The sequence below is a fragment of the Xiphophorus hellerii genome, unplaced genomic scaffold (genome assembly GCF_003331165.1).
Source record: "Xiphophorus hellerii strain 12219 unplaced genomic scaffold, Xiphophorus_hellerii-4.1 PGA_scaffold_66__1_contigs__length_299863, whole genome shotgun sequence".
Taxonomy (NCBI): domain Eukaryota; kingdom Metazoa; phylum Chordata; class Actinopteri; order Cyprinodontiformes; family Poeciliidae; genus Xiphophorus; species Xiphophorus hellerii.
The window spans coordinates 1-14,063 of record NW_022587641.1 but is presented as its reverse complement, the minus strand read 5'-3'; the positions used below and the strand labels follow the sequence as shown (position 1 = coordinate 14,063).

Genomic DNA, 14,063 nt, shown 5'->3' with positions numbered 1-14,063 from the left:
GTCTATTTATTTCTCATTTTGTACTATTTATTTCTTTATCTTTGTATATTATGTATATACACAAAACCTGCATCTTAACTCGAGTCGAGCAAATCTCAATCTGGTTGTAATCTGTTGATGACAATGACAAATAAATCTTATCTTATCTTATATTTTACCGACAGACAAAATACTTTATGATTTTGGTAGGAGGGTCGCAGTGAAGCCCAAACACAGCAGGTCGCACATTTAAAACATGTTTAGATCCTTTTGTTATTATTTCTAGATCTAGAAATATTTCTACTTTATTTTGTGGTTTTCTGAGTTAATGAACAGATTCATTCAAAGACGACAACGTTTCGACTCAAATCAAACTAATAAAATACTAAATAACAACATGGAAAATCATTTGCTATGAGTGGGACTGGAACTGGGTTGCTAGGCAACGGCGCAGTGAATGTAGATTAATAATAATCTGGAAGTGGAACCAGAACTTTTTTAAAATCAACATTAAGACCTGAACTAGCATTCTGCCTGTTGCTGAAATTTTTTGTCCAATTTCAGGATGAAACCCCGGGGAACTAGATGAAACCCCAGGGAACTAGATGAAACCCCAGGGAACTAGATGAAACCTTGGGAACTAGATGAAACCCCGGGGAACTAGATGAAACCCCAGGGAACTAGATGAAACCCTGGGAACTAGATGAAACCCTGGGAACTAGATGAAACCCCAGGGAACTAGATGAAACCCCAGGGAACTAGATGAAACCTTGGGAACTAGATGAAACCCCGGGGAACTAGATGAAACCCCAGGGAACTAGATGAAACCCTGGGAACTAGATGAAACCCCGGGGAACTAGATGAAACCCCAGGGAACTAGATGAAACCCCGGGGAACTAGATGAAACCCCGGGAGCTAGATGAAACCCCAGGGAACTAGATGAAACCCCAGGGAACTAGATGAAACCCCGGGGAACTAGATGAAACCCTGGGAACTAGATGAAACCCCGGTCAGGTTCAGGTGTATAAATCAGGTGTTAGAACTTACATGATCATTTTCAGACTTTTTTAACACAGAACAATGAGCATCTGAAAAGCAAACAGAACATTTTAGAGCAAAGAGGAACGCTACTGAATCCGGTGGGTGGGTTGCCAGGTTGGCGTACGTACCCATCATATCAAAATATTCATCCAGTATACTGTGACAACAAACGTAGTCGTGTCTATGCTCCTCCAGAGTCCAGATAAAAAGCCGGACGTCGTGCGCCGAGGCCTGCTTTAGATACTCCGTCACCGTCAGGCCGAGGCGCCAAAACAAATCCGGTTTAGTGTCCAGTTTCTCTAAAATCATTTGTTTTAAGGGGTCAAAGTTCAGCAGCACCACCAGGTCCAGCTGCTCCAGGCGCTCAGAGTGCCGCTCGATGAAGGTCTGCGCCGCGGTCAGCCCTGCAACCAGACACAGGCGATCGGAAACACGGCAATTAGAGACATGGCAACCAGACAGAAAAAGCCACTCAAACATCCAGACATGAAGTGAAATCAGTTTCATCTGATCAGATTTCAGCCTCACGGTTAGAATTTACCCTCATGGAAACAAACATTTGACGCCATCATGAAGATCAATACACCCAGATTATTGATCAATGATCCAGTTACTAATCAATAGCAAGTCCAACCAGGCTAAGGGTTTCTACACTGGATTTAAAGGAACTCAGTGTTTCAGCAGTTTTCAGTTTGTTCCAGATCTTTGATGCATAGAAGCTGAATGTTGCTTCTTCATGTTTGGTTCTGATGCAGAGCAGAACCAGAACCAGAACAGGTTGGTCCAGCAGCAGCAGCAGCAGATCTTTAATCCGTTTAGTGATTTATAAACTACCAGCAGTTTAAAGTCTCAGTGAAGGAATGTAGAGCCGGGTGGTGTAGAACTAGGTGGTGTAGAGCTAGGTGGCATAGAGCCAGGTGGTGTAGAGCCGGGTGGTGTAGAACCGGGTGGTGTCTCTATCCTCCTGGTTCTAGTCAGAACTTCAGCAGCAGCGTTCTGGACTGTTGGGTTGTCAATCAGACCTGTGAAGACGCTGCTGCAGGAATCAAAGCCTGGATGAGTTTCTCTGATCTGAGACTTTAGTCTCTGGTTCTGGAAATGTTCTGCAGCTGCTAGAAGGACCACTCTGGAACCCAAGGGTCAGGTCAGAGGTGAGAGGTCAGACTGATCTCTAGTTTCCAGCTGGAACAACTGAAGCTGTGCTCCAACTTTGTAACTAATAACTGGCTCTGGTTCTGGTTGTGACCCGTCAGGCCGAGCCGAGTCCTACCTGCGCCGTCCAGCTGACACGCCCACTTGCTCAGCTTGGCGTTTATTCCCACGCAGCCGCTGAGCTGCTGGATGAAGACCCGGGCCCAGACCCGGTTCTTGCGCTCCAGCAGCAGCTCCACGGCCTGGCCCAGCGTCTGCAGCCGCTCCTGCTGCCAGTGGAGCAGGCGGCCGGCCAGGTGGTTCCCCCGGGCCCAGTCCAGCTCCAGCCAGGGCCGCAGGCTGCCGACCAGCGCCGACACCTGCAGGCCCTGCTCCTCCCGCAGCAGGTCCAGGTTCTGGTTGATCTGCAGCAGAACCCGGTCTCTGTACACCAACCAGGCTGCAACAGAAACACAACAGGACACTGACAAAAGGCTAACCGGAAAACTTCTTCTGGGTTTGGTTCTAAAGCAAATACTGAAACCCAAATTAGAAACGAAGCCGCGCTTCAGCAGAAGTATGAGCCTGAATGAATCTTTAATGCTGATTTCAGAGCGGCGCCGGTTCCACTGGACCGTCGTTCCACCTTCTCCGTTCAGATATCTGAGGTTTATTGTCGGCTGGTTCCGGTCCGATACAGAAAGACAGCTGGTTGATTTAAAACATTCAAGTTTTAAACATCATCTTATTCCTCTGGACCAGTTCATTTAAATTCACCAACAGCGCCACCAGCTGGTCAAACATGGGAAATCAGCTTTAATTTGTTGAGTTGGTGCCGTTGGGAGAAAAACAGAAAATAAATTAAATAAACTGAAACTGGTTGATTGTTTTGGTCAAATGTTACAATTAAACTTTCATTCAGAAAGTTTAATTGTGAATAAATAAATTTTATGTAAAATAATAAATATTTTACATTATTTTTTTGTCCCATTTCAGGATGAAACCCAGAGGAACTAGATATCTCTCAGAACTCAAAGCATAGAATTACACTGAATAGATCAGACATGTCACTGATACTTAAATAGAATTTTTTCCAATATCTGTTTTATTGATCTGATATCAACACCGGTATCGGTCCAATTTCCATTTTGCTATTGGAACCTGAACTTTTCATCAATAATGAGATTTAATATTTCTGATCTGATGTCTGGTCCGTTTTATTTGTTCTGAGGCCAAACCTTCTTGGTGAGGTTTGTATTGGAAAGTCCTGTGGAAGGAAAACAGTTCAGAGTGAAGCGGACCTTTCTGCTGACTCGGCGATCCCGAGTCGTCTTTCTTCTGCAGGATTTCATGGCTGTTGGTTTTCTGATCCTTAAACGTCTGTTTGAACTGTTTCCTCTTCTGCTTCTGATCCTCTTTGGACTTTAACTTCTTCACACTGGCAACAAAAACCAGAAGAAAAACAGAGACTCATTAGTTACCCTTTAACACAGCGCCAACTAACAATGACTTTAGCAATCAATCGATTGAATAAAAATGGACACATTCTATAGATCTGTCATTAATCACCGTTTCCTCTTTTATACAACATTAGAAATACTTTAAAAGATGCAACTAAACTATTAAATTCCATCTTAATTAAACATTTTATTGGCTAAAATGCAGCATTGTTTTAGTGAGTCTAATGAGTTTTAACTAAAACATTTTCAGATTAAAGTGTCTAAACTAGGGATGCTCCCATCACCAATCATTGCCCTGTGGAATGGAAAAATATTCAGTGTGTTTACTTAATCAAAAGTGTTTATTAATTCAGTTAAAGCATTAAATACACTGCCTGGTCAAAAAAAAGTCGCCACCAAAAAATGGTCATACTCTCTAATATTTTGTTGGACCGCCTTTAGCTTTGATTACAGCCCGCATTCGCTGTGGCATTGTTTCAATAAGCTTCTGCAGTGTCACAAGATTTATTTCCATCCAGTGTTGCATTAATCTTTCACCAAGATCTTGTATTGATGATGGGAGAGTCTGACCACTGCGCAAAGCCTTCTCCAGCACATCCCAAAGATTCTCAATGGGGTTAAGGTCTGGACTCTGTGGTGGCCAATCCATGTGTGAAAAAGATGTCTCATGCTCCCTGAACCACTCTTTCACAATGTGAGCCCCATGAATCCTGGCATTGTCATCTTGGAATATGCCCGTTCCATTTGGGAAGACAAAATCCATTGATGGAATAACCTGGTCATTCAGTATATTCAGGTAGTCAGCTGACCTCATTCTTTGGGCACACAATGTTGCTGAACCTAGACCTGACCAACTGCAGCAACCCCAGATCATAGCACTGCCCCCACAGGCTTGTACAGTAGGCACTAGGCATGATGGGTGCATCACTTCACCTGCCTCTCTTCTTACCCTGATGCGCCCATCACTCTGGAACAGGGTAAATCTGGACTCATCAGACCACATGACCCTCTTCCATTCCTCCAGAGTCCAATCTTTATGCTCCCTAGCAAACTGAAGCCTTTTTTTCTGGTTAGCCTTCTGATTAGAGGTTTTCTTACGGCTACACAGCTGTTCAATCCCAACCCCTTGAGTTCCCTTCGCATTGTGCGTGTGGAAATGCTTTTGCGTTCACAATTAAACATACTCCTGAGTTCTGCTGTTGTTTTTCTTCCATTTGATTTGACCAAACGTTTAAGTAATCGCCGATCACCATCATTCAGGATTTTTTTCCGACCACATTTCTTCCTGGAAGACGATGGTTCCCCACCATCCTTCCAGTTTTTAATGATGCGTTGGACAGTTCTTAACCCAATTCTAGTAGTTTCTGCAATCTCCTTAGATGTTTTCTCTGCTTGATGCATGCCAATGATTTGACCCTTCTTAAACAGACTAACGTCTTTTCCACGACCACAGGATGTGTCTTTTGCCATGGTTGTTTAAGAAATGAGGAGTTACTCATTGCATCAGCTGGGGTTAAATAACTTGTTGCCAGCTGAAAGATAATGGCCTATGCAGTACTTATCCAATAGGAGGCTTGTACCTATTTGCTTAGTTAAATCCAGGTGGCGACTTTTTTTTTGGCCAGGCAGTGTATATTCATGTATCTAACTTGTGTAAGTCAAAGATGTTTTTCTGTTGAAGCTGCACATCTTAGCTAGGAACGGAAATCAGCCTTGCAGTCTGAACTAAACCACAGAGTTTAGCTCATCCTGCCTGCAGAAGCGATTGTTGCATCTGCAGCTCTTCTCTCCACGTCAGAAACCTAGAAACAAATAGTTTTCACACCCTGTGGTTTAACTTTTTGACCCCTGGACTCGAGGAAACAAATTCACGATCAAAGTTCTTATAATTAATTTAGTGCTGATGTGCACAGAATGGGTTGCTGTTGGAAACTGTCACAATGTTCTGCCTTTTCACCTAGTTGACAGAAACCAGATGTTCTTTTCTTAGATGCGTTTATCCTTTAAGCTTCTTGGAATTGTTTGCTCCACCTATGGTTTGTGACAAGATGTGTATAAAATCTAACATCCTGTGTGCTGCAGTCAGAGCCTCTCTGACTGTTGCTCACCACCTGCAGCTGAATTAAAGCTGTTTTGTTCTCTACCTTTGACTTTTGGGTCTTAGACTTTTTCCCACTTCACAGCCAATCACCAATCATTGAATATATCAAATAATGTCAAGTAAAAAAAAGAAACATTCAAAGTTAAATGCAGGTTTCATCAAAATAAACAATCCTGAGTTATTAAATTAAAACTTCCTGTGCATGGCTAGCTGAGTGATGCTGGCTCTGATTGGCTAGCTGAGTGATGCTGGCTCTGATTGGCTAGCTGAGTGATGCTGGCTCTGATTGGTTGCTTCTGACTGAGCGAGTAATTCTCCAGAACACAGAGACGAGGCAGAGGAGATCAATTATTTTCAGAGATTATCTGTCTCATGCTAGGACAGTGAAAGTGTTACCACATATCTAAAATCAGTTTCAGTTCCCTGCTGCAGCTCAGCTGCTGCTCGCTGTGACAGTTCACCGTCTGGAGGTTCAGCGGCTCCGTCTGAAATATCACCTCCAGTAGCGGCGGTCCAACAGCGGGAGCAGAACCGGCGTCTCGCTCCGCAGCTCAAGACTTGAATTATTGTTCATCTTTCTGACCGTGTTGGAAGCTGCGCTGCTCTACCTGCTGTCTGGATCCGGACGTCTTTGGTTCCTGCGTTGAGCCTCCATGCAGCCAAATCAATCGAGTGTTTGGTTTTTAAATATCATATTAGATTCGTTGTGTTTCGCCCCCGAGGTCATTTCCTGCCGCAACACGCAAACGTCCCGGTTCACTCAGAGCGTTAAAGTTCCTCACTACAGGACTTGATGCTGCGCAGCGAGAAGGCAGGAGGAGAGCAGCTGCAGGCTGAGAAGGAGATGCAGGTGATCGGCAACTAGAGACTCTGATCGATCACCGATCACACACTTACACGGAAATCGGCCGATTATGATCGGCAGCCGATCGATCGATCGGCACACCTCTAGTTTGAAGGTTTTCATTTCTCCTAAAAACTAAATTTCCGCATAATTTTTGAGTCTGTTTACTCCAGTTAATGATTAATCGATTTCTAAATTAATTGATTTCAACTATCGATTAATTGATTAATCTAATTAATCGCTTCAGGCCTACAATTTATACTATTAATACCCTGATGACAGAAATATTCAGCAGTAATTAAGCTCCAAAACTAATTCTCACTACACAATAACCGCCGGCAACAGGTTTTAAAGCATTTCATTAAAAATGTTGATGGAACAAAATTCAAAGTATCTTCTTTGTAAGAAAGTATTAGGGCCATTTTTAATAATTTCTCCAGTTTTCTGAGGAGAACTCACCTGGTGGCTTTCTGATTAACTCGAGGTTTCTTCGGCAACTCCGGTTTCGTGATCGTCGTTTCAAACTGAAAGCACAAAGCAAAGCAGTCAGCGCTGACCCGCCGTTCGCAGCGACGCTCCTCTGGACGTTTTCTCACCTTACATTTCACCAAACCCGTAGGACCGAAGATTCGTATAGAGCAGATTTTACCCAGACAGTCGGGAGTCAAACACGCCTCATTCAGGACATCCTGCAACACAAAAAAGCATTTATCTGCATGTCAGGGACTCAAATCTGCAGGAAAGAGGAATGAAATGCAAACCTTTTCATTCTTTTCCCTGAACTCGGTAGACTTTAGGCTCTTCCAGCAGCTGATGTGAAATTCAACCTTGCAGCTCTGACAGCAGCATATCTGAATGTAGCCCTAAAACGACAAGCTTCTCGTTCAAAACTCAACGCGTTTCGCTTCCAACCACAGAAATGAGAAGCTGCTTACCTTAAAATCTGGGTCAGTGAAATAGATCTCAGCTTTTAGAGGGCAAAGACATTTTTCAAGACGACAGACGGCGTCAGGGGCGGGGGGAAATCTACACAACTCTATCGATTTCTCAAGCATCTCCTGAAACAGACAGGATGATTCAGGACTTTCCTCACCGCTACACATTCCAGATCAATCAGGATGCACCAACCTTGAAACTGTCTGCTTGGGTTTCTTTAACAATCTCTTTGGTTAACGGCCAGGTGAGTTTACCTGGGGTAATTTGATTCTTCACCATCTGCAGCGAATCTGAAAATTGCTGCACGGCAACTTTAAACCTGCAAAACACGAAGAGCAACAGCTGGAGAGCAAGAAACGAGGATACGGAAGACACTTCCTGCTAGGGCCTAGACAAAACCTGATCACCACGTTTATTACACCAAATCATTCTCAGAAAATCAGATTTCAGTTAGTGGAGCTGCCTGCACAACCAGCCAGAAAGCAGCAAGTCAACAACTAAACTTTTGTCTTTTTCCAGCAGCCATTGTACAGCAGGAAAACCAGCGGGGTTGCTAGGCAACAGGGTTGTGCCGGTCAAATGCAATTCAGAAAACGTTTTGATAGAAATAGTAACTTATTGCCAGAAATCAGCTGGGTGTCTTTTTTGAAACAGAAACTAAAATTTAGGACCAAAAATGTGCAAAAGGTCAATTTTGTACAACAAACGTACCGGTTTTCTCGTAGAAACACTCTGCCGATGGTGTAATAAACCAGACACTGGAACGTTCGCTCTTCAAACGATTTCATCCTCTCCAGGAGTTTCTCTGCTTCTGCTAGTTCCTGCAGCAACAATCATCAAGAAAACGGTTCATAAACCCACAACAGAACAGAAATGACAGAAAATAGGAGCTGACAGACCAAAAAATCTGGGATTGAGAGAAAACATTTCCTCAGAGGTTTAAATTTTAAGGGTTATGTTGTTGCGGCGCTGAGGCTGCCGTCGCTCTGATCGGATGTTTATTCCCTCTGGTTCTCGATGCTGTGAAGACGGAAAACCTTCAAACTAGAGGTGTGCCGATCGATCGATCGGCTGCCGATCATAATCGGCCGATTTCCGTGTAAGTGTGTGATCGGTGATCGATCAGAGTCTCTAGTTGCCGATCACCTGCATCTCCTTCTCAGCCTGCAGCTGCTCTCTTCCTGCCTTCTCGCTGCGCAGCATCAAGTCCTGTAGTGAGGAACTTTAACGCTCTGAGTGAACCGGGACGTTTGCGTGTTGCGGCAGGAAATGACCTCGGGGGCGAAACACAACGAATCTAATATGATATTTAAAAACCAAACACTCGATTGATTTGGCTGCATGGAGGCTCAACGCAGGAACCAAAGACGTCCGGATCCAGACAGCAGGTAGAGCAGCGCAGCTTCCAACACGGTCAGAAAGATGAACAATAATTCAAGTCTTGAGCTGCGGAGCGAGACGCCGGTTCTGCTCCCGCTGTTGGACCGCCGCTACTGGAGGTGATATTTCAGACGGAGCCGCTGAACCTCCAGACGGTGAACTGTCACAGCGAGCAGCAGCTGAGCTGCAGCAGGGAACTGAAACTGATTTTAGATATGTGGTAAAATATGTATGTTATATCTAAATTAGGTCAATTTATTGCCAGATAATTTAGTATCATTTATACGTAAAGCAAAAAATTAACAGCCAATCCAGGTGATGGGCAGAGATCGGCCTCATGGATGATCGGTATCGGAACATCCCTAGTTTAAAGAAGCAACACTCTACAGTCAGAGGCCGCTTCAGATTCCCTGCACTGACTGCTACTGCAGCACGACTCTTTGGAGATGCTTGGATGATACGAGTTACGATGAAATTTAACATTTCTGAATTGGATGTTTCTGAAAAAACAACTAGGACATTTATGGTGATAAATTGTGTGTTTATAAACCGTTTAATAATCAGAAAATCACTGTAAGCCGTTGCAGCCTGATGGACTTCGCTGATCGTGTTTCCAAGCTGTTTTTGTCTACTTCGTGTTGCCAGACTGGTTCTAGTCAGGCATTAATGTCTGGCTGCTTAATTCAACACAAGCTGATCATTTTCTGGACGGCTTTTTTTTCCACGTCTATGTGTTTTGTCAGGTTGGCTGTTTTTAATTTAGGATAATTTAAAGACATTTTAATGAAATATGATCCAAACCGCGTTCTTCTGGGCGACTCACCTCCGGCTGTCCGATTTCTATCAAGGCCGACGCTCGACCGAACAGCAGCAGCAGAACATCCAGAGAGGAAAGTCCCAGTTTCTGAGAAACAAACATTCAGACGCATCAAGTAGTCACTGAAACAGATTAATCAATAATTCAAATAATCGTCAACTAATTAACTGGAGTGAACAGGTTCAAAAAACGTATCAGTCAAATTATCTCACTGACCACAGCAGAACATCAAACCAAACTAATCATGACCGGATCCAGTTTGGTTACAGTTGAATCCAGCGCTGCGTCCCGCTGCTCCTCCGCCCGACGAGCAGCGGGACGCTCCGCGGATCGGCAGCGTCTCTCTGAACCGACATGCAGGCGGCAGAGATCGCCTCCATCAGGACCTCAGAGTGAAGATTGGACTTTGTTTCCAGATGTTAGACAGTTTTTTATAAGTATTTACTAGAAGCTTCAATAGCAGGCTGACGCAGATCAGTTGGATGGATAAAAAAGTCTGACATCATGACGCGTTGTCCCACATTACTCTGATAGTCTTTTATTAGCATACAGCGCCACAGCCCTGCCCCCCCTTGGCAGGTCGGACCACATCTTGGTAAGGATGACTCCCAAGTATGTCCCTCGAGTGAGTAGGCAGCCTGTGAGCATCAGGACGGTGAGGAGGTGGACACAGGAGGCAGCTGAGGCACTGCAGGACTGCTTTGGGTCGACAGACTGGGATGTGCTCTGTGGGCCTCATGGGGAGGACATCGACAACATGTCTGACTGCATCACGGACTACATCAGATTCTGTGAGGACACTGTCATGCCAGCCCGGACCGTGCGCTGCTTCTCCAACAACAAACCCTGGATTACCAGTGACCTGAAGGCACTTTTAAACAAAAAGAAGATGGCTTTCAGGTCTGGAGATAAGGAGGAGCAGAGGAGAGTCCAGCGTGAACTCAGAGAGACACTGAGGACATGCAAGGACAACTACAGGAGGAAGCTTGAGTCCAAACTCGAGCAGAACAGTGGGAGAGATGTGTGGAAAGGAATGAAGAACATCACTGGGTTGAAGGGGAAGGACACACAGACATCTGGGAGCCTGGATAGAGCAAACCAGTTCAACCAGTTTTTCAACAGGTTTAGCTCACCTCCTGCTACTCCCCTACCACCACCAGCCCCCCACACATCCACACTGCCCCAAGTTGTTCAACCCACCTACCGGCATTCTCCTGCACACCACCTCTCCTTCAGAAGACATCTTCACGGCCACTAAAGGTCAAAGGGGAAGTGGTGGAGGAGGTGGAGGATTACAAATACCTGGGAGTTGTAATCGGCAACAGACTGGACTGGGCATCTAATACTGACGCTGTGTGCAAGAAGGGGATGAGCAGACTCTATTTTTTAAGGAAGCTGAGATCCTTTAATGTGTGCAGCAAGATGTTGGAGACCTTTTATCACAGTGTTGTTGCCGGCGCCATCTTCTTTGCTGCTGTGTGTTGGGGAAGCAGCATCAGAGCCAGCGACTCTAATAGACTGGACAAAATCATCAGGAAAGCTGGCTCTGTACTGGGACTAAGGCTGGAGTCCCTGGAAACTGTGGTGGAGAGGAGGACACTGAAGAAGGTTCTGTCTATTATGGACAATAAACAGCACCCTCTCCACCACATAGTGGACAGACAGCGGAGCACCTTCTCACATAGGCTGCTCCAGCTCCGCTGTCGTAGGGACAGATACAGGAAATCCTTCCTGCCACAGGCCATCTCACTGTACAATAAAAGCTAAATCATTGTTCTGCACTAATCAGTCCAATTTTGCACAACTGCACTGTGGCACACTTGCTGTACATATATTTACATATACATATCTGCATTTTTTTGAATCTTTGCAAGGACTGCTCTAGGTTGCTTTTTATGTTGGCAGCATTTCATGTTTTTACAATTTATAGCATTTTATATATTATATTTTATTTTATCTACAACTACTACTCAGTAGTAGTTGTTATTGTGTCTTGTCTCTATGCTGTAACTGCGAAGTAATTTCCCTGCTGGGATGAATAAAGTACTTCTATTCTATTATTAACAATTTTTTCAGCACTAGTTGCCTTTATTTGACAGCAATTCGACAGGAAGGGGCCAGAGAGGGGAGAGAAGCCTGGGCCCAGCGAACCGAGGACGGGAGTCGAACTCCAGATACCCGGTCTACAGTCTCTCTGTGCGGCGCCGCGCTAGCCACTGCGCCACCGCACAACACCCCTATTCCGGTAGCCTTTGCTGGAAGTTTCAGTTTCTCTTTGGTAAATTATTTACATTTTTATACAACTTGAGTTGTCTGAGGAACTCACCTAGCTCACTTTCATTTTCTTGGAAAAATCTGTTTTATCAGATGATTGTGACTATTGGACCGGACCCCCAAAAAAAGTCATTGCAGAGTAAAGAATCGACTAGTTCCCGTACAGATAAACTACGCGTTACCAGACATTCTGAAGTCTCTTACCTTGGGCGGGGCAGCCTCCAGCAGCCCCAGCGCCTGGCTGAAGGCCTGCTCTGCGTTGCGGCTGCGCAGGTCCGACAGCGCGCTGTGAGCCTCCTGCACCAGAAACCGCAGCTCCTTACATAAATCTGCTTTGCTGTCGGCCATCTTCTGGTTCTGGTTCTGATGAACCCAAACGGAGCGGGTCAGAGACAGAGAAACCCAGGATGATGAAAGGAGCCGACAGGAGGAAAGACTCACCGCTTTCTGCATTTCGCTTTGGCTCTTTGACTTGATCTTAGAGCCGCTGAGGTCGTCGCGCTCACTGCAGACAGAGCAGAGACAGAGTTTCACAGACCGTCGGTACCACAGGACACACCAGGACACAACAGGACACAGCAGGACACAACAGGGCACCACAGGACACACCGGGACACAACAGGGCACCACAGGACACACCGGGACACAACAGGGTACCACAGGACACAGCAGGGCACCACATGACACACCAGGGCACAACAGGACACCACAGGACACAACAGGACACACCAGGACACAACAGGGCACCACAGGACACACCAGGACACAACAGAGTACCACAGGACACACCAGGACACAACAGAGTACCACATTACACAACAGGGTACCACAGGACACACCAGGGCACCACAGGACACAGCAGGGCACACCAGGACACAACAGGATAATTACATATGGTCTAGTCAAAGAAAGAAGCTGGTTTTGCTCTCAGACATAATCCTGTGTTTAAAGGGAAGGAACCATCTTTACAAAGACTTTCACTAAAGACTCTGATGAGCAAATCAAACGGACGGCGCGTGACCTCACTGACCTTCTGGACGTTTTAGGGTCTTTGAGTCGTCCCTCCGGGTCGGACGGCGCTTCAGAGATACAAGAGATTAAAACACTGACAGTCATTAAAACATACGACACGTAAAACCCACCCCGTGTTCCCTCGGGTTCGTTTGGTCGCCAGGCAACCAGGACGAGAACGCTGGCGACCAATCACAGAGCTGCTTACTGAGAACATTCCTTCCTGTTTATTTTCAAGTTCTTAGGAAAATGGTTGCCAAGGCAACAGCCGGTTTGAATTCATTTTGGGTCAGAAAAATTTTCATTTCTAATTTAGTTCAGACATTCAGTCGTTTGGATGATGAAAGTATTTTTGGCCCAAATCAAGGAGAGACCGCCGACAGTCGCCGCCGACGGCCACTGGGGAGGAGGGAGCCGGGTGTTTGGAACCTCCATGCATTCAGCATCAGGATGAGCTTTCTGCATTAAAATGATTTTTATTTGGGCTTTTCAGAACATTACATGTTCTGAAAAGCAGAATTCTGGGTTTCCATCAGAGTTCAGACAATTGATTAGTAATTTCCTCTGATTGATTCAATTCCCCTGTTGGAGCCCAAAAGAGGAAATATCAAACTTTCTGTTCTTGGGTTTTAAATTAAACAGCTGGATCTTTAGTATTAACGTAAATATTTAATAACATGAAATAAACTCAACCACCAAATTATTTAAACTGGAAAACAAACTAACCTGTCTTTTTGTCCTTTTTTGTCTCGATGACCTAAAAACACGAATTAATGATCAACATGAATTACAGCCAGATAAAAAAAACAACCAAAAAACACAAACACTCTGCAGTCCTGACTAAAACTGAGAACAAACACAAACAGACTCAAAACAACCTCCGTTTATTTCACATTTTTAAATCTAGCTTAAATATTCACAAAGTCTTTATCCCAAAAGAAAAGTTCAAAACTCAGCGTTCGCCAGCTGAATGCTTGAGGGCGTCTGCTGCAAACTTTGAATCGAACCTTTGAACATCAGCGGCGGCGCTAAACTCCTGGACAGTAAAGACGAAAACTCAATCAGTTTAGGGTGAAAATCGTCTTCCTG

General features: G+C 44.9%; 1 protein-coding gene across 3 annotated transcripts in view; it reads right to left on the bottom strand.

Annotated features, from left to right (window-relative positions):
* Positions 1 to 14,057, bottom strand: part of ttc3 (tetratricopeptide repeat domain 3) — a 28,674-nt gene extending 14,617 nt beyond the window's left edge. Inside the window, exons 1-15 of one of the 3 annotated variants that reach the window (XM_032557372.1) lie at positions 13,701 to 14,057; positions 12,994 to 13,042; positions 12,405 to 12,468; positions 12,168 to 12,326; positions 9,696 to 9,776; positions 8,204 to 8,313; positions 7,685 to 7,811; positions 7,492 to 7,614; positions 7,318 to 7,419; positions 7,153 to 7,245; positions 7,016 to 7,080; positions 3,453 to 3,589; positions 2,291 to 2,611; positions 1,149 to 1,424; positions 1,027 to 1,067 (exon numbers count right to left, since the gene is read on the bottom strand). In XM_032557372.1, the coding sequence (XP_032413263.1) occupies positions 1,027 to 1,067; positions 1,149 to 1,424; positions 2,291 to 2,611; positions 3,453 to 3,589; positions 7,016 to 7,080; positions 7,153 to 7,245; positions 7,318 to 7,419; positions 7,492 to 7,614; positions 7,685 to 7,811; positions 8,204 to 8,313; positions 9,696 to 9,776; positions 12,168 to 12,326; positions 12,405 to 12,416 (1,647 nt within the window). In that variant the 5' untranslated portion in view covers positions 12,417 to 12,468; positions 12,994 to 13,042; positions 13,701 to 14,057. Of the gene's footprint in view, positions 1 to 1,026; positions 1,068 to 1,148; positions 1,425 to 2,290; positions 2,612 to 3,452; positions 3,590 to 6,320; positions 6,406 to 7,015; positions 7,081 to 7,152; positions 7,246 to 7,317; positions 7,420 to 7,491; positions 7,615 to 7,684; positions 7,812 to 8,203; positions 8,314 to 9,695; positions 9,777 to 12,167; positions 12,327 to 12,404; positions 12,469 to 12,993; positions 13,043 to 13,700 lie in introns of those variants that run through there. The other 2 variants (XM_032557373.1, XM_032557374.1) reach the window with 2 other exon arrangements.
* Positions 14,058 to 14,063: the final 6 nt, after the last annotated feature.